Genomic DNA, 20514 nt, shown 5'->3' on the forward strand with positions numbered 1-20514 from the left:
TATATTAACTTTAAAAAATAAGCAAAATAAGACAAACAAGATACAATAGTACCTGAAAAACTCAAGATATGCTTTATCAGCACAAAGCAAACAAAAGTAGCCTAAAAGTTAGAAGAAAAAGAAGCTTCTTCCTATACTTGTTCACTCGATTTCCACTGTGAAGATACCCAAAGTGGTTCTGGTCTTGGCTGGCATAGAAAAGTATTCAATGAGTAGAAAATAGCTGAAGAAATAGTAACAAGAGATACTGTATATTTAAATAAGTGTTGCAAAGACATACAGGCTAATAAGAAAGAATAAAAAACCTATTTAAGAAAATTACAGAAATCAAGGGAAAGCTGAGTCACATAAAATTTTGCAATAAAGCATAAGCCATGGCCGTGCAGTGATTAGAATGCAGTACTGCAGACTACTTCTGATTGCTGGCTGCCAGTTCAGCAGTTCGAATCTCACCAGGCTCAAGGTTGACTCAGCCTTCCATCCTTCAGAGGTTGGTAAAATAAGGACCCAGATTTTGGGGGGCAATAGGCTGACTGTAAATCACTTAGAGGGGGCTGTAAAGCACTGTGAAGCAGTATATAAATCTAAATGCTGTTGCTATAAGATAGTGGTGGCTAACCTTTTTGGGCTCCTGTGCCAAAAATTGTGCACAGCACACACACTTGTGTGCCAGCACTCAGAATGCAATGTGCCCCCTCCCCACAACCCCTGCGCATGCATGCTCAATTCTCCCACCCTTACCTGCACTGTGCCTCACAGCTGATTTTTCGGCTGGTTTGAGGCCTTTTTCGGCCTCCCAGAAGCTTGGAAAAAGCCTCTGCAAGGCTTTTCAGGCCAAATTATAGCCCCATTTTGTCACTTCTGGTATTACAGGAAGTGACAAAACATGCCTTTTGGCCTGAAGCGCCTTGCAAAGGCTTTTTCCAAGCCTCTGGGAGGCTGAAAAAGGCCTCAAACCAACCAAAAAAAATCAGCTGTGAGGGACACACATGTGCATCGAGGTAAGTTTCCCTGAGGCTCGCATGCATGTCACTTGTGGCATGCGTGCCATAGATTCGCCATTATGGCTATAAGAGCAGTACTTCCCAACTATAGCAACTTGTGAACTTCAACTCCCAGAATTCACTAGCCGGCCAAGGGATTTGAAAATATCAATTTATATTCCACTACTAAAAAATATGCTAAAGGATGCTCAAATTATCTAACAATCAGTCTCACATGTAAAACAAGGCTCAAGTTTGTATTTTGGCTTCAGTTGCACATAGAACGGCCAGATATCTACAGCTCTTAAAAACAGCTACACTGTTCATAGTTCAAAGGTTTACATAAATTACCTAATTTAATTTATATGAAAAAGAATATGAGACTTATTGTGCTAATTCCTGGAAAAAATACCAGCAACTTCAGATATGCTGATACTTTGATGGGTGGAAGTAAGAAAGACCTAAATAATTTTTATTAACAGTTAAAGATACAAAAATTTGTCTTATCTTAAAATTGTAATTAAATAGCGAACATTGCAATTCTCTATCAATGTTGAAGGCACAGTAATAACTCCTTGTTACCAGACCCTAAACTTAGTTTTGCTAATTCAGTCACCGGTGTTTGTATTCTTGCATGGATAAATTGGTGCCCATACATAACCACTCTCTTTTGCTATAGTCAGCTGTATTTAAGAGTGCCCAAAATATTTAGAAACGTGGTTAGTTCAAAACTATACTGATCACCCCGCTCCAAGTATATTTGAGTTTTTAAGTTATGAACCAGCTGTTTTCAACTTGGAAAACTTCGAAGACACTTGGAGATTCATTTATACTCAAATCAGCAGTTTCAGCATCGAACCAATTTAAAGTGAAATGTTTTGCACACCAATATATATTAAGGTAACTAAACAGATACTATTTCAGTAGATTTGTACCTTAAGGTCTGTGAAGCCCAACTTCTTAGAACCCATCCTTTTTTGAAAATAACATTTAATGAGCTCAGTATTAGTGTTAAGAGTATTTTTATTCTTGAACAGAGAATCATCACAGCTGTTTTAAATTCCACAGGAATGTATATTCAAGACTGATTTTTCATAATCTCTGTTTATCAGAGAGAAGTGCAAAATAACAGGTTCAAGAATGTTTCTCCCAGAGAATAAAGTTTAAGTATATTCTAAGAGAGAAATTTCTCAAATTACAATGAAAACAATGTATTTTCCACAGCAGTCCTAGCCAGAACAATTAGGTGCAAAACATCTGTACACCTGTATTTTGTGAAGTAGCTCAGCTCAAAAACTTATGATGTACTAGATTACTAAGACACATGTTCTTCTCTTTATGTATGTATACTGCAATTGCCAAAATATTCTGTAATTTATAACTCCTGGATCAATGAAGTCTAATCCCAAATATGTCAGAGCATAAATGTGCTTAATCCCTACATTACACCATTACATTCTGGCTGAACTTTTTTCTTGGTAAAAGTAAATGTAAAGCCAGGAAAATCTCAAATCAGAAATCCATTATATCAGTATACTTTACAGTATAGTCTGAAATTGAAGTCCATGTCAGTTCAAATTAGAAGTTTCAAATGGATACATGTCTCAGTCTCTATCTGACATTAGTAAAATGCCATCATTATATTGGTAAATTTTCTAAATTCTTATATTCTCATCAAATGCTACTTTCTTATGCATCTCAAGCTCTACTTTACCTTAGTAGAAACAAGAAGCTAAAAACGTATCATGTAATGGTACACTGGTAAAATGTTTACCAATAAGGCTAGTTATGAAAAATATTTTTAATGTCAGGGAAGAATCAACAAATTGGATTTGCATGCAGATTAAACACAGAAAAGCATATTGTGCGTGCTTAGTTTGCAAATCTATGGGGAGAGACAATGACAAGTCCCGTGTAAAACAACTATCTGCAGGTATTTCTCTTCAAAAGCTTGTCATCTGGGCATGATAAAAATATAGAAGAGCTTTCTTGAGGGAATCTTTCCCTTAATTCTTGCTAGCTAGGCATTTTGTTAAAATTACATTTCAGATTTTATACTATTACTTGTCTCACATTTAATTCCTAAAGTTTTAAAGCCAGTGATTTTGTTCTATCTAAAATCCAAGAAGCTATATTTCTGCTTGGATCAAGATTCAATATTACGGAGTGGTTTTTCTGCTTTGACAATTTATTTTATTGAGCGTACAGTAGTAATCTTACAAAATGGACTATGGTCAAACTTTCTGACCCCACCTGGGTTTTCCTTAGATAGTCATCTTATGCTTTCTTATGATTTCTTAAACTGGGGTTTTGTCTTAATCTTGATACTTTGTCTCCATGAAATTTCAAAACTACAATTCAAAAATAAACAGAAGCCTCACATTCTAGACTAGACAATTTTAAAAACATACTTACACTACAGCTTTTCCATACATTTTTCATTTCCTATTTATTCTGGTCTGAGACTTCTGGAAATATTTATCTCACGTTAATCTTGAGAAACATACTGTACCCAGACAATAAGTAACTACCACGCTGATTGCATGTAAGGCAGATAACCATATTTTGAAGCCAGAACACTAACCCAATAAATTTTAATATTTAATTTTACATATCTTAAAATGACAGTGTTAATATTTGAGTACAATCTTTATTGAATACAAAAAGTTGTCGTAGTGAAAAAATACATTATATACAAAACCCACAATCCTTGGGAGGCAGCATATCCAATATTACAGAACTATCATACAGTACTTTGAACAGTTTCAACTTGTGGTCTTCCCCCTGTCTAAAAAGAAAAAAAAGTTTAATAAATATATTTCTTTTGCAAGGCTAATTAATTTATGTATCATTAAAGGATTTGGTATAGTTTGTAAGACTAACATGATGGGCAATTTGATAGAAGCTATTAATATCTAATAGTGATTAATAATTATGTTTTAGTAGCTTTCTGCACATAAAATATAGATATGCTTGCATAATAGCACTTAAATAAGCTCACTATTTAGTCCATGTATAAACTGTATGCAATTATCCAGAAGTATAGGTTGCTATAATTTTGTTGGGAAGCACGAAGCCTGGCATGGAGACGGGATCAAGTGCAGTTAAGCACAAAAGGGCTAGGATTCCTACATTTCTTGGGAGTTGTATCTAATTATTTCAAAGGGTAGGCTGCCAGACTGAGAGATTCCTTATAGGCAGGACACAGTAAAGTAGTTAGCCTAAACTCTGCATGTGTGGGTCTGACTGTTTGCGTCAGACAAATTAGGTTTTCTGTTTAGATTTGATACATCAATATGTGTTTTAGCATGGATATATTGTTTGGGGGAAAAATGACTGGGAAAATTATTTTTCTTTACTTCAATTTATATGACTCCTGACTGAACTGCCCACCTCCTGTTCCATTTTCTCTGCAGCCTCATTTGCATTGGGAGCTGCATCACCACCACCATTGACAGCCGGTTCTGATTTACATTTCTTAGCTTCATTGTCTTCCTTTTGAGTTTCTTCCTCTGGTTTCCTCTGAAGACAAAATTGTTTAGTCTTCATCAAGTAGAACTCTAAATGTGAATCTTAAGAATATTTAGTATCATTATGCATATGCTATTAAATAGCAATGGCCAACTGCTTTAAATTAAGTAAGATTACAAACAACATGCAACATCTATTTGATCCTCTTCAACTGTTTAAACATTAAGAAGGTTAATTACCTTCAAGTTACTTCGCCTGTGTATTACTCTAAAGATCAAATTTAGGACTAGAACCCTAACAGTAAACCAGCAGTTCAAACAAAGGAGATAATCATTATTTCATTGAGAATAATCAATTGATTTAAAGGACAATATTGATATATTGCTGAGCAACTCATATTAGTCCTAACATACAATAGAACATATATAGCTCAGTGTTGAACTGTAGAGTCCTTGATTGTTTACTTGCAGATATTTTATTAAGTGTCTAGGAAACAAAATAAAACATTTGCAAGCAAACAACCAAGCTCAGAGAACCAGACTCCACAATACAAAGATAGATAAGCATATTATTCCAGATTGAATAATGCTAGTGAATAGTTCTTCATTTCCATTTTAAATTAGGGAACCCAATTCAGCCTGAATGTTTGGTTGTGAAGTTCAGTTTCTACAGATATTACATCGCCTTTGTATTCTGAAGGACTACCATGGATGCTTCTGCAGGACCTTAACACAGCCAAGCTGAAATGCCCGGAGAACTCACAAAATCAAATTTTGAAATTAAACTAGAGTTAATAAGGTGGGTGCTGTGCAGCACAATAACATCAAAGCTATCAAGGAAACTATATGGTTCCCAGACTGACTGGATCCTAATGGAAAGGATTTTATGTAGAATATATAAAAATTGTTAGAAATAATATGACTTAACCTTTTAATTGCAGAATTACCTACAAGCCAGTAAGAAGTAGGTTAATTATTATTACACACCTTTTTCCTAACAAGATGGGAGATGTCTGTAGCGCCATCAGTTTTGTGTCCAACTGGAATCTATTAAAGAAACAGTAGAAGTTTCTATGAAATATTAACTATAATGGCATAAAGCTGCTTGCTATTGCTAATGTCACTTACTGTTGAAGTTGCACTACTTTCAGACCCTTGTGAAAAGCTAGAAGATCCACCAACCTGGAAAGAAATAAATCCTGTTAAGATACTATTAAAAAGCCTCTAGCTACTGAAAATAAACAGATCAGGACAAAAATGCATTTTCTGAAATCTACCTCTTGACTTGTTGAACACATCTGAATAGTTTTAAAAATAAACATTGTGAGGTTGGTTAAAAGCTTGATCTTTAAATCCTCAGTTTAAGCAAACTAATCTTGTTTTCAGTGACAATTATAAAAAAGATCTAGAGAAACAGTTATCTCCTATTGCGTTCAAATGTCAAAATCAATGGTATGTTGCTATGATATTAAAGATGCTCTGCTCAGATTTTAGGTTTCAGATTTTAGGTTTCTATTAATCACTTTTCATAGTAAAGTACATCCTGCAGGCACATATTTATTTGCCTTGATACATTTTTAAATCAGTTTATTCCAACACAATCAATGATGGAACTCACTAGAGTTGCTTTCAGAGCCAGTTCAGTCACCCTTGCACTGTTTTGAGACTCTTTTGAATCCTCTATCTTTTCTTTGATTTCAGGAAGCAGGCCCTTTAGTTCCTCTATTTCTTTTTCATCTTCAGCTGGCCCCTCTCCCTTTGCTTTTAGTCGCTCAGCCAACATAACTGAAAAAGGAACAGGAGCCATTAGTACTTTTTGTAGAAACAATTCATTTAATTTGCCCATATCATTCACTTGGTACAGAATAATGAAACACAATCTACCCGAACAAAATCAGAGAGCAGTAACTATTCAATTTTCTGTGACCCACTGACTCTTTGAACACAACTTCATAATGAAAACCCAAATTTTAAACCAACTATAGGCTCAAGAAAGGCAGAATGCAAATTTTGATCTAATTAGATTTTTCCAACACCTGTACAAACAAACCTCAACAACTTCAATCACCACAACAAAACCAGGAAGAACTTGGCTCATGGTTCACAGACCAATACCTTATATTTATTATAGGTAGTCCTCTACTTACAATTGGTCACTTAAAGTTATGACAGACACCCCCCCCCCAAACCGGGACTCACAACCCAATTTCAAAGCTCCTGTCTCCATAGTCACATGACCATATTTTGGCCAGCAATGAGCCTGCATTTATAGCGGTTTGCACACTCTGTAGCCATGTAACCACAATTTATTATTGCTTTCCCAGAAGCTTATGCTTACTTCCAGTTTCTGGCAAAAACTGGCCCATGGTGAAGGATATGTTCCAGGTGACTGACAGCTTAATTGCTATTATAAATCAAGGACTACCTGTAATTTGTCTGAGCAATTTATAAGAATATAAAGCCAATCCAATGGAACAATCCACTAAGGCAGAGGTCCCCAATTCCTGGACCAATACCACTCCATGGCCTGTTAAGAACCGGGTCACACAGCTGGAGGTGAGCAGTGGGTGAGCAATCCCTATTGTAAATTGCACATATGGGTGGGGTCTAGTTGTGCACTCCTTCTCCCCCAACAGTCAGTGAAAAAATAGTTTTCCATGAAACTGGTCCCTGGTGCAAAAGGGTTAGGTGCCACTTGACTATTGAACTGCTGCAAACAAAATTCAGGCCCAAACTCACTATGCCAGAATTGTCACAAAACAAATGCATTGTAAAAGCAGGGAGAGGAAGAGCAAGATCTTGAATCTCAGGTGGCAAAGCATTCCAGTGTATGGATACATTGAAGTTACACCAAGAATATACTCTATTAGCTCAGCAACCCTTATCAGGATGAGCACACACAATAGATTAAATCTGAATGTGAGAAATAATCATCACTGCAACCAAAATCCATAACAGATATTGCTAAAGATGCAGGTGGGACACTGCATTTTGGACTGAATGTAGTTGAGTCATCTTTGAAGAAAGTCCCCTGTAAATGTGTTGCAGTAAACTAAATACATAGCAGTAACAGCATAAGTTATTGGCTTGCAGCTAGTTCACCAGCTGAAGCTTGGCAAAACTTGTCTCTTGGCCACAGGTTCCACTTGCTTTTCAGTTACGTAGCAGACTAGGAAGCCTCTTAAGACATGGACTTTGTTCCCTCAGGGAAAAAATGACACTATCCCAGACCAAACTCTTACTGAAATTTAAGCTTGTTCTGGTCTATCCAGTCCCCTCCTTACAGTCTCCAAAGAGCAAGCCAACAATTGCACAGTGGCTATATGCAACTATGTACCAACCTATTGATACTTCATCCCAGGTTAAAGGCTTTCTTCCAAAATTTCACCAGACATTGAATAGTAGAGGATGACAGCAAGTTCAGTGTCACCCTATACTGAAATAACCAATGGATCAATTGTTCCTTTCCCAGACAGAGCTGAGCCACTCAGAAAGGAGGAATATCATGTTCATGGTACTTCACAATTTTCTTCTCTTCAAGTTCCTATGAGTAGGAACAGTCATACACCAGAACAAGATGTTTCTGTCTTCTACATTGATATAAAACTGGATTGGAACTGATCTAGACAACACATTCCTTCCAGAATCTTCTTGTAGTTGAAAAACCACTTCTCTAAAATCTTCCTCACTCTCCCAAAACAAGAAATTATGGAAGTTGTCCGAGGAAGCTAATGGCAAATTGCAACCAATGTAAATCTGAAACTTGGAACAAATAGCGAACAGTAATGGAGGAACGTAATTAAAAATATGCAGAACTTCCGCTTTGACTTACCCAATCTTTTGTCAATTACTTCCATTGATTTACTGAATTGCAGCACTGCTTCCTCATACTGATTGTTGTAGTGATACGCCAATCCAAGGTGGTAGTGAGTCTCTGCAAGCAACCGGTCATAGGCTTCTAAATACTTCTGCTGAAGAGCCAAGCAGGAATGAAACTCCTCTATAGCTTGCATGTAATTTTCTGCAGAAGACACCAGAAAATCATAACAAACATTATCCTAAAAGCCGACAAACTCAATTCCAAAAGCAATATAGAAAAATATTCACATTTGTTTAGGAAAATAATTGTAACATATATTGGAGACAACTTGACTCAGTTCAAGAGTACAACTATAGTTTTGCAAACCAGGAAAGTAATAGCTAACAAAGCAATATGCATCCTCCATATTATCCTTTTTCCCCTTCTTCAGCCTACAGGTAGTCCTCAACTCAAAACAATTCATTTAGTGATGATTCAAAGTTACAACAGCACTGAAAAAAGACAACTTACAATTGGTCTTCACACTTACAATCACTGCTGTGTTCCCCATGGTCACAGGATCAAAATTTGGGCACTTGGGAACCATCATGTATTTATGACCGTTGCAGTGTCCTGGAGTCATGTGATCGCCATTTGCAATCTTCCCACCCAGCTTCCAACAAGCAAGTCAAGGGAGAAAACTGGATTCACACAACTGTACTATTTATTATTATTTAACAACTATGGCAAAAAGCGTCATAAAATCAGATTGGTCATGTGACAACTCACTTTATGACTGTCACAACTTGTGCCTACAGTGGGGAGATTCCATAATGGTTGTAAGTTGAAGACTACCTATATCAGTTTAATTAGGAATTAAGTGCTAGAACAGTGAAAAAAATGCCAGCTATACAAATGTAATTTAGGAAGCAAAGATTACAATAAAAAAAGAAAAATACAACTGTCAATTCATAACATACATCCAACTTGTCAAAACACAGTATATTAAATACTTCAGTTTATGCCACTTCAATTTTATATAATTTTAATGTAAAATATGACTGAAAGGTTGATAGTCAATGCATAACAGACATGTAGTCACAACATGCAAAACCCATTAGAAACAGCATGTCTGGACAACTTTAAGTCAATTACCAGATTCAATGCTAACTTCTCCTAGTTTTAGATGAGCCTGAGCAGCATGGAGCTGTGCTTCTTTAGTGTCCTGCCTAGACCAAAAAAGCAAATCAGAAAATACACTGTAAAAACATTCATCAGTAGTATGGTTAAGGATATTATTTTATTAGAATTCCTAAGAGATACCTTTTATATATTACTTTTGCCAATTCCAGCATATCCCAAGCCAGTTCTAAGTTTCCAACTTCATCTTCTTCACTCTCCTAAAGCAATATGATAGTCATATTAGACAGTACCAATTTCTTATGCCTTAATAGCAATCATAAATATTGGACTCTAGCACTGAGTACTATGAAAATTGTAGTTTTTCTCATAAAAATATTCTCATTAAGAGAAGATTTCACACAGCTTTAGAACAGATTATCTTTTTTCGCAGAACTAGAAGCAGCCATCTCTTTATCTGAAGGTAGTCCTCAACTTACGACCACAATTGAGCCCAACGTTTATGCTGTTAAGTGGGAAATTAGCTAAGTGAGTTTTGCTCCGTTTTAGGACTTTTTTTGTCACATTTGTTAAGTGAATCACTGTTGTTAAAATAATAACAGTGAAGTGAATTTGGCTTCCCCATTGACTTTGCTTCTCAGATGGTTGCAAAAGGTGATCATGTGACCTCCGGGACAGTGCAAACTGTCATCAATTTGAGTCAGTTGTCAAGCATCTGAATGTAAACCACATGACCATGGGGATGCTGCAATGATTATAAGTGTGAAAAATGGTCATGTCACTTTTTTCAGTGCTGTTGTAACTTTGGTCACTAAACGAACAGTTGCAAGTCGAGGAATACCTGTACTAATAGGACATAAATTTTCTCCTGCATAACACTAATAGCTTTTAATAGATCTGAATACTGATTTATACTTCACCTTTTCTTCAGCTGTAGAATAATTTTCTTTCTCCTCTTCAGTTTTATCATCTTCTTCTGACCCTTCTGTCTCTGTAAGAGGAGTTTCCTGTTTATATACACTACTGGTGTGTTATTTACTTGGCTATTTATTTTATTCAGTGCTATTCTTACAGAATCATTATTTAACAGTCTTTCTAAACTCAACTGCACATTATTCAGTTTTATAATTGTAAAGACATTCATGAAACATTCATACAATTTTAAGAATATCTGCAAATTAAAGATTCAATTTGAAGAATACTTCCACTTTTTTTAACCGAAGCAACTCATTTACTTATTGATATTGATTTACTTGTTATTTATGTAAGTTTTTCCAATGCATAAACTGAAAATAGTTAAAGGTACTTGCCTCCACTAAATAAAAATTAACTTTTAGAATACTTTAGTGCATTGGTCAGTTTCTCTAGTGAGGATTATTTACAATGGATCCCATTCCAAAAGGATTCAAGTGGGATAGTTCAAACAGTTAGTTTGCAATTTTTAAGAAAACATGCTGTTTACAGAGCAAGTAAACAGTATCTTTATTGGTTCTTTTCATTTAAATGTCTAAATACAATCTTTGTAAAAACATTTAGGAGATAGAATCTGAAGTTTCTGCAAGGTCTGAAATATGCTTGCCAGCAGGTCCCTTTTAATGTCAATTATATTTTGCAAATAGCTGCAATTAAGACATTTAACTGCTTAAAAACTGAACAGATAAACTTCCAAAATCATGTTATAAGACAGAAAATAAAGCATGAGAATTATGAATATGCTAGTTGCACTGTTATATTTCTAGATATGATAGCAAATTGTTATTTTTAAGCATAAATCTATAACCTTGACATCTTAATGTAATAGTACTCTGGTCAATCCCATTGCTTTGGTATATATACAATGACAGGAGGAAAGCTATACTTTGAGTTAATCTTGCAATATCAGAGCATGCAATGAACATCCATTCAGCATTCTCTAATGGCCATTGCTTTTTAGATTTACTACTTAGACTAACAATAACCCCAAATCAGCCACATTTTGCTATCTACCTCCAGTTAACTGTTTGGAGGGGAAAAGGGGGGGGGGGGGATTATACTATTTTAATTATACTAATTACACTATACTTTGTGTCCTTTTTTATATTTCTCTGTAGCTATATCCCTTCCCACGCTCGAGGCAGAGAATTCTGAATGGATTAATGTTTTACTTGGGTTAGCATTCTAACAAAAACCACCCACAAGTATTTTCTATCCCTGTTACCTTCTCCCTCTCCCATCTCGTGATCCTTTTCTTCTTCCTTTTCTACCTTAGCAGCAGCTTCAGCTTTTTCTTCAATTTCTATTTCACACGACTGTTCAACAACCCTTGGAGAAGTAATTTCATTTGGAGCTGTAGGTAACACTTTCCCTGAAGACATAGGTTCATTCAATTTTTCTTCTTTCAAATCCAGGTTTTTTTGTCCAGCAACGTCTGTTTCTTGAATAATAGCCACAGTTGTCTGTTCTGCCTTCTCTGCCTGCAATTCTACTTTATCAACAGCAGACACCAATTCTTTTTCCTCTAATATCTCTTGTGAAGTTTTTACTGGTGTCTCTATTGAATTTTCTAGCTTTGCATTTGTGTGCTTTTCAGCAGTCAAAACTATAAGCTTTTCTGCCTTCTGTTCCATCTTTTGTGAAGCTAGCTTTTCTTCTGCAGTCATTTCTTTTTCTATAGTGTCTCCACTGGCTGCTTCTGCAGCCTCTTCTACTTCTAGCTTTTCTTCCCCAGGAGTCTTATCTACAACCAAAACTTTCTTAAGTACAATGTCTTCCTGGATTTCTTCTGCTGGTTTTTCTCCTCCAGCTAGGTCTTCAGGCTTTTCTTCTGCAGCAACACTACTTTCTAATGAATCTTCCACAGTTTTTTCACTGATCTGTTTTTCTTGCATATCTTCTACTTGCTTGCTTGGTTTTTCTTCTTCTCCAAGATTGTTGTCTATATTCACAGCTGCCTTTTCTTCTCTAACTTCTTCTACTTCTGCATCTTTATTTTTCACTTGCACTCTAGTTTCTATCAGAGATTCTTCTGAAGTTTTTCTGGATTCGTTTTCCCCCATGGCATTATATACCTGATCTCTTAATTCCTCCCTTGCTTCTTCTACATGAAGATGAAGCACAAAGAAATCTTCGAATTTAGTGATAAGCATTTATGATCTTCACATTCCACCCTATTTCCCACTAACACCTTGCTGCCAAAATACCAAATACTTATTTTTAATTTAAGAACAAGCACCTATGCAAGCAGTTGAGCTTAAGCAATGAGTTGTGTGCTAGCAAGAATTAACAGCCAAGCAAGAGATGCCAAGCTTCTTTTAACTGAGACACCAAACATTGCAGAGGAAGCCACTATAAATTGAGGGGCTTAAGCAAATTTGACAAGCAAGTATTCACTCTCTGAAGTAAATTTCATTTATGGTTACAACAGAATTTATACTTCAAATCTTATATAATAAGACCAGATATCAGCGCACCATACATAAGTTGGTTGCAAGCCCAAGTGTTGGAATTTTTATCTGGTTAAGCCTCAAAATTTTCTTTTAAGGTTTACTTCCAATCACTTCTCAAACAAGTATATGAATCAAGGTTTTCATAAAGAAAAAACAGTAGATACCCATCTCCCATGAAGAACAAGTGGAAGGATTTTAATAGAAGCATTGATTTAGCAAAAAATAATTAAGTATTGCAATTTTTACTTAAGTGACCTTACTAAATCAACTTGTGCTATTTAATCTTAATTCATGCCTCATATTCATTCAGATTACATACAGCTTGGCATCTCTCTAATGCATTAACACAGCTCTACATACCATCTACATTATCAGCACTTTCTACCGTTGAGTCTTCTGTTTTTTCTTCTTCCTCTTCCACCTGCACTCCTTCCAAAGCATTTCCCAGCACCCCATTTTCCATTCTAGGACAACAATATTAATTGATGAAGTGATTTACAGGCTATGTAATGCTATTGTGTCATTAACCAGTGTTTAATGGAAACTTTAATATTTCATTCAGGTAATTTGATGCAAGTCTAATAAATTACATATTTATTTTAGGAACACTTTGAAGAATTCAGTGCCATGATATAGCATAACACATAAACTGGCCCATTTTTTTATGTTGCATACTTTTACTCTGGAAAGTATCCATGGCTCATTAAAACAAACAGCTTGGAATGGAGGTATCCAAGATTAATCAACCCAAATAAACTAAACCATACCCTTTCTGATTTTTAATATCTATTCTGGTATCTTGAGACTTATTGGAAGATTTGTGCAAATCTTTAGTATGGGATCTTTCTTGGAAAATAAAGTGGCATAGAAGCCTTGCACATAGAACTAACAGTAGCAATAAGTAGAATTGTATGAACTACTGACTTGTCAAGTTTTAAATTAATATACTTAAGTTCACTTGGCCAAGTGATAGGACATATCAACTTACCTTGCCAACTCCAGAAGTGATTTTCCATAAAAAAAGAAAGCTTCAGCACATTCATTTGCTGTTTCACCATACTTTTTGCCCCTAAAGAAAAATTAGACATAAACACTCATTTTTTGAGAATTACTTTAACTGAACTAATTGTATTATGGAATAACAAGTTATTTCAAATTAACTCATTAACATACTCTCCAAACTACAGGTAACTGATTTACAACAGTTCATCTAGTGACTGTTCAAATTAACAGCACTCAAAAAAGTGACATGACAGTTTTACTTATGACCGTTGCAACATCCCTATGGTCATGTGATCAAATTTCAGAACTTGGCAACTGGCATATATTTATGACAGTTGCACTCTCAGGATCATGTGATCACCTTTTGACAAGCAAAGTCAATGGGGAAGCCAGATTCATTTAACAATATTACTAACTTAACAACTGCAGTGGTTCACGTAACAATTATGGCAAGAAAGGTCATAAAATAGGCAAAACTCACTCAATAAGTATTTCACTTAGCAACAGAAATTTTGCAATAAATTGTGATCTTAAGTCGAGAACTACCTGTACTGAATATTAAATCATAGTGCCATGTGGGTAAAAAATAATCTAGTAAAGAACTAGATAGCAGAGGCCTAAGTAAATAAGATTTGTGCTGAAGGATTCATTCCTTGACTGTAATGCATTAATCTTGACTATATAAAGGTTTTGTTACAGCATGACAGAATTGGAATGTGAAGACCATGATAAAACTGTAGCTCAACAGACAAAACCCATTCTCCTGTTTATTTGCGGTTAATTTATTTTTGGTTAGCGTCTTAATCTTAAAACTACCATGTTTCCCCAACCTAAGATCTGGCTTGATATTTACATGTGCGCTCAATATAAGCCCTACCACCAAAGTAAGCCCTAGTTAAGACCCCCGTCCACTCCGGGGTACATGGGGTGGGGAAAGACACACCAGTAAAAATTAAGCTAGGGTGGGGATGGGGGGGGGGGAGCTGCCCTACTACCTTCAGACAGTTGCAGCCATGCCTCACTTTGCTGGCCTACTTCTTCTATGGCCGCTTGCGAAGTGGGCCGGCAGCGGGCTCCTGCTGGGTAGAGCTCTTGGTGCTGCCACTGTGAGGTAAGTCAGTAGAAAGACCTGATGCCTTTTTTTGGTCTTATTTTAGGGGAGACATGGTATGTAGAACATATCAAAAATAAGCTAAAACAGTGAAGACTAAAAATGTTCAAGTATTAAAAATATATCCTCCCATTATATATAATCTAAAATCTTCAACATGCTACTCCCATTTAAAAGCAGATTTATAGAATACTCTAAATACTTACAAAAGGCTAGCAGCTTCCTGAAATGCATTAACAGCAGATGGAACATCTCCCATTACCAGATTCTTTTGTCCCAAGCCGAGTAGTCTCTTGGCTTCCCCATCCACATCAATACTGTAAGTATGAAAATATATATTGGTTTCCCATAATAAAGCTTTTTGCATAGCTTTTCACATAACAATGTTCAATACAACAAAATTTAAAAACAAAATATACAAACTAGAATAGTTAATCTTGAAAACTTTAACATTATATAAAGCACAAAGCAGAATAAAAACATTAGATACAGAACTATTATTCAAGAGCCCCCTAAATATTTTGCCAGTCCCTGATTCCAACCAGGTCTTGAGAAACCTCCAGAAAGCTGAAGGGAAGGATGTTCATTAAAGGGAGGGGGCATAGCCCAAGAGGCCTATCAACCTAGGACCTGCCAAGTGAAATGTCCTAGTCGATGGGACCCCCAGCATATCCTGCTAGATCTGGTGGAAGAAATAGATGTTAATAGGGGAAAGGTAACCCAGTCCCATGCCATTTAGGGTTTTAAGGGTCATAATTAAGAGCCTCTGTGGCCCAGTGGTTAAGAGTGCAGTACTGCAAGCCACCTCTGCAGCCAGCTGCCTACAGTTTGGCAGTTCAAATCCCACCAGGCTCAAGGTTGACTCAGCCTTCCATCTTTCCAAGGTGGGTAAAATGAGGACCCGGATTGTTGGGGGCAATATGCTGATACTGAAACTGCTTAGAGAGGGCTGTAAAGCACTATAAAGCGGTATATAAGTCTAAGTGCTATTGCTATAATTAGCACCTTGGATTGGAACCAAAAACAGATCAGTAATCAATGCAGCTAGCAGAGCAGAGGCATGTTCCTCTGTATTACCAATTTATATCACTTTTTATACTTACTATGCTTGGCCCAATAATACATCTCCAGTTACCTTGTTAAGTTTTCACAAAAAAAGAGTACTGTATCACACCAACTCCAAAATCAATAGCACCACAAATGCTCAAAATACAATATGTCACCTTTATCAGCTTAAGTGAGTGAAGAGCTCAATTAGTTCATTATTCTGGCTCTCACATGTTTTTTATCCAATTATTTTCTTACCTCTCTGTTTTGTCAGCAGAAGTAGAGGGAGCAGAAGCCTCTTCTGTCATCCTGAAACTGAAAATTTAAGTTAGGCAAACTAGGAAGATTTCTAAGTTTAGCCAGAAGGCATTTGGAACATAAACATTAAGCATTTATCACATTTTCAACTATTTAGGCTACCACCTAAACAATGGGATTCAAAAAAATTTTACTACTGGTTTTGTGGGCATGGCTTGGTGGGCATGGCAGGGGAAGGATATTGTAAAATCTCCAGTCAGAGGTGGTATTTGCCGGTTCTCCAAACTACTCAAGATTTCTGCTACCGGTTCTCCAGAACTGGTCAGAACCTGCTGAATACCTCTGACCAGGGGTGTCAAACTCATTGTCCCAGCAGTGTCACATGACATACCCAGACTTTTCCCCCTTTGCTAAACCAAGCATGGGCAGTGCGTGACACATCCAGCCTGCTGGCCAGGAGTTTGACACCCCTGACCTAAATTATTAAGTATGTTGTAAAAAAACTTGCTACTTTGGATAAGTTGGCTATTTTCTTCAGTTCTCATGCAGTGGCAAATCAGTAGCTTTTTCATTTTGCCCAGAGAGCAATAAATGAACAGTATTAAAAATGAAAAACCCCTTCATTTATAAGAAGCTTTAAAAAGGATTTCTATATATTTAAATATATGGGAAACCTTTGTGATTTGATATATCCCAGTGACAAAAAGCCAGCATAGACAACTGTAACTTGCTACTTCCTGTAGCTTTAAATGACAAGTTATACCAAAGAAGAAATATCATATGGCCCTTTGAAATTCCTACAGAAGCCTGTGAATAATTATTGGAAAACAATTAAATATTTTGGGCAACTGCATTTGAAGCTTTAGTTTCTCAAGTACTAGTATGTTTCATTTCCTGTCCTAAAAGAAACCACAGCAGGTTAAACTTCACCAACTGACAAGAACCAGCCAATAAATACATCCCAGCCCTTTAATACGCCCAAATGTATCAAGAGGCTTCAAATTGGCACCAGTAAGTGATTTAAAGCCATTTCTTCTGCAAGAGGATGGATCTCACTTCCCACGGAACCCTTCACCTGAAGGGACACCTTCTTGCCTCTCCTGTGAGCGCTTTCGGCGCCAAATCTCAACGGCCACTTTTGATGGGCCAAGACGGCTAGCCACGTGACTCAATTCCTTCCTTCCACCCCCTCCCCTCCCTCACTTTGGCGCGCGCCAGAATGATAGCTATTAAAAATGGCGGCATAAACGCCAGTCAGGTCACGTGGTGTCTCCATCACGCCGAGGACGGCACGTACGAACCCACTCAAAGGGGGGGGGGGTCGAAGGGGAAATCGGTAAGGTTTCAAAGAAATGAAGAAAAATTATAGGAGGGAAAAACCAGGTCAAAAACCAGACATAGCCGATTACTACCCGGAAAATAAACGCTCAAAACCTCCGGAAAGGCTGCTTGGTATCGCGGCCACGGTCGCCCCCTCATTACACGAACCCCCTTCCTGCTTATCCAGCAGCTCAACTCCCCCACCCTTCCTGCTTATCCAGCTCTGGAACAAAGAAATCCTGCCTCAAGTCCTTTGTACCTTAAAAGGCGATTGGCAACCAACGACCCGCCACAGAAAATCAAAAGCGAAGCAATAACCAGCAGACAAACGCAGCCCACCGCCCCTCCGGATGCTTATATAGTCCTTGAAGACACGCCCCGGTGGCGCGAAGCACGCTCTCACGGAAAAGGAACTACATTTCCCAGAATGCCTTGAGGTGGCTTGCAAAGGGACTTTCGACGAGTCAATAAACGAATCTCTTGACAAGTGACTAGCTACCATTCTAATAGGACTGTGTGGTTGCCTCGGCAATGCGATCGGCATTTTGGGAAAGGTAGTCCCAAAATCGGAGTAAATAAAGCTCACCACCTCAGCGTGCTGGAAAATATAATTTTACAACATAGTAGTTGTGGGTTGAACGCATTAGACGCGATTTGGAGGCATTAAAAAGAATTTGTAGTGCAATATATTTGTCTCTAAATGTCTTGTTTCCAGGGCTTTTGTCCCGCCTTACGTTATTGCTTTGACTAGGATCAACTAGTAGTCTATCCCGAAATAATCCCGAAAAAGCATAGTACTCGAAGATGCTCCCAATCGGTATAAGTAGGATGAAGTGCAACTTAATTGATCCTCCTCTAACAGGTGTAACCAGAGGGAGAGGACAAATCTTTAATCTTTTATGCAACTAAGTGCATACCGTTCTAGTCACTATGAAATCTTTCTGAAGGGAAGAAGTGTTGCATTTTGGGGAGCAGTAGTTGGAGACTGTTTCCACATACCTCTAATCCTTCATTTAAAGAATCATTGTTCACCGAATTAATCTGATTGCTATGGTCTGCATAATACTTGAACCATAAACTAACCACCTTTTCAGTGTCCACACAAAATAGCCAATCATACATTACTGTATGATGTAAAAAAAATCCAGTCCATGAACAAATCTCATAAATAAGCAGAAACCCTGTATACACGATTTATTTGTAAAAATAGCAATAGCACTTAGCTTAGTAGTGCTTTACAGCCCTTTACAGTTTACGGAGTCAGCATATTGCTCCCAACAATCTGGGTCCTCATTTTAGCAACCTCAGAAGGAAGGAAGGCTGAGTCAACCTTGAGCCGGTGAGGATTAAACACCTGGCAGTCAGCAGAATTAGCCTACATTCTAACCACTGCACTATCATGACTCATAAATAATAAAGATGGAATACAAATAAATAAGTTAAATGTTATGATCATTAAAACTGCTAAGTGGATTTTCACATGTTAAGTCAATAAAGTGTCCACCCTCTTCTTAAGAAGCCCTTGCTAGACTCCACCCTGTTGGATAATTTCTGATCTGTCTCCGATCTTCCCTTTTTGGGGAAGGTGGTTGCCCAGCAGCTCCAGAGGTTCCTGGATAAAACAGATTATATCGACCCTTACCAGTCAGGATTCAGGCCTGGATTTGGGACAGAAATGGCATTGGTCACACTTTTGAATGATCTCTGGTGGGAATGGGATGGGGGTGGTATATCCATCCTTGCTCTACTTGAACTCTCGGCAGCTTTCGATACCATCGACCATGGTATTCTCCCGGAGCGGCTTCTGGGGATGGAAGTAGGAGGCCTTGTGCTATCATGTTCACTTCCTTTCTCTGTGGCCACTCTCAGTCAATGTTGATAGGAAGGGAGAGATCCAGCCCTCACCTACTGCTTTGCAGGGTTCCGCAGGGCTTGGTACTCTCTCCGCTCCTGTTCAACATTTATATGAAGCCGCTGGGTGAGATCATCCATCACCATGGACTGAGGTATCACCAATTTGCTGATGAAACTCAGCTGTACCCTATGACTATTAAGTGTTGTACAGTAGGATTCTTGACTCCTAATTAATGTATCTTTTCTTTTACGTACACTGAGAGCATTTGCACCAAGACAAATTCCTTGTGTGCCCAATCACAGTTGGCCAATAAAGAATTCTATTCTATTCTGTATGTCTTGGCCCGTGGAGAGTTAAATGATGCTGTGTCCTCCCTCTCGCAGTGCCTGGAGGCTGTTAGGGGCTGGATGGGAAGCAACAGGTTGAAACTAAAATAAAATCAAATATGTATTGTCAATACACATTATGTGTACAATGAAGTTGAAAATTGAACCCTGGCAAGACCGAGTGGGACAACTGTCACCTTTAGTCTTGGGTGGGGTGGCACTTCCTCAAACAGACCCTGTGCGTAATCTGGAGATTCTCCTGGACTCACGACTTCTGCTCGAAGAGCAGGTGGTGATCGTGGCCAGGAGAGCCTTTGCGCAACTGCGGGTTGTGTGCCAGTTACGCCCTTTCTTGGACCAACAATCCCTACTCATGGTCACTCATGCCCTAGTCACTTCCTGTCTTGACTATTGCAACGCGCTCAACATGGGGCTGCCCTTGAAGAACATCCGGAAGCTCCAGTTGGTGCAAAATGCAGCGGCCCTCATGGTTTCATGCAGATCCCAGTGTGCACATATATCACCTCTCCTGCGAAGCTGCATTGGCTGCCAATTTGCTTCTGGGTGCAATTCAAAGTTCTGGTTGTCACCTTTAAAGCCCTTCAGGGCTTGGGACCAGGTTATCTGAGGGACCATCTCTTGACGGTCACATCTACCCAACCCATCAGAGTGGGGAGGCAGGGAATGCTGTGGGACCCAGAAGGACCTTCTCCGTGGTTGCTCCCTCTCTCTGGAACATCATTCCCCAACAGCCCTCACTCTAATACTCTTCTGGAAG

At 37.9% G+C, this 20514-nt stretch overlaps 1 protein-coding gene across 3 annotated transcripts; it reads right to left on the reverse strand.

Moving 5' to 3' along the window:
• Positions 1-3560: 3560 nt before the first annotated feature.
• NASP (nuclear autoantigenic sperm protein) lies at positions 3561-17982 on the reverse strand. 3 transcript variants are annotated; one of them, XM_026665746.2, is made up of 15 exons: positions 17815-17982; positions 16236-16292; positions 15137-15247; positions 13806-13886; positions 13178-13281; positions 11590-12468; positions 10313-10383; positions 9576-9652; positions 9408-9481; positions 8286-8474; positions 6072-6238; positions 5582-5635; positions 5441-5500; positions 4377-4505; positions 3561-3771 (listed from the first exon to the last, which is right to left on the reverse strand). In XM_026665746.2, exons 2-15 carry the CDS (start codon positions 16283-16285, stop codon positions 3727-3729), a joined length of 2091 nt encoding a protein of 696 aa, XP_026521531.1. In that variant the 5' UTR covers positions 16286-16292; positions 17815-17982; the 3' UTR covers positions 3561-3726. The 3 variants fall into 3 exon arrangements, with proteins under 3 accessions (XP_026521531.1, XP_087816291.1, XP_087816292.1); XM_087960165.1 differs by having other exon boundaries at positions 16236-16286; positions 17815-17965; XM_087960166.1 differs by having other exon boundaries at positions 17874-17898.
• Positions 17983-20514: the final 2532 nt, after the last annotated feature.

Source organism: Notechis scutatus, chromosome 3, assembly GCF_049901735.1.
Source record: "Notechis scutatus isolate UNSWTSFEM ecotype Mainland chromosome 3, rNotScu1.2, whole genome shotgun sequence".
Classification (NCBI taxonomy): Eukaryota; Metazoa; Chordata; class Lepidosauria; order Squamata; family Elapidae; genus Notechis; species Notechis scutatus.

What these genes read in the sequence shown, in the direction of transcription:
- NASP (XM_026665746.2), bottom strand. Translation starts at nt 16,285, where the DNA reads ATGACAGAAGAGGCTTCTGCTCCCTCTACTTCTGCTGACAAAACAGAG. An exon ending in ATTCTACAGCTGAAGAAAAG is followed by an intron (nt 9,653 to 10,312) that starts GTGAAGTATAAA and finishes ATATTGCTTTAG; the next exon opens with GAGAGTGAAGAAGATGAAGT. An exon ending in GCAAAAGTAATATATAAAAG is followed by an intron (nt 9,482 to 9,575) that starts GTATCTCTTAGG and finishes TTTTTGGTCTAG; the next exon opens with GCAGGACACTAAAGAAGCAC.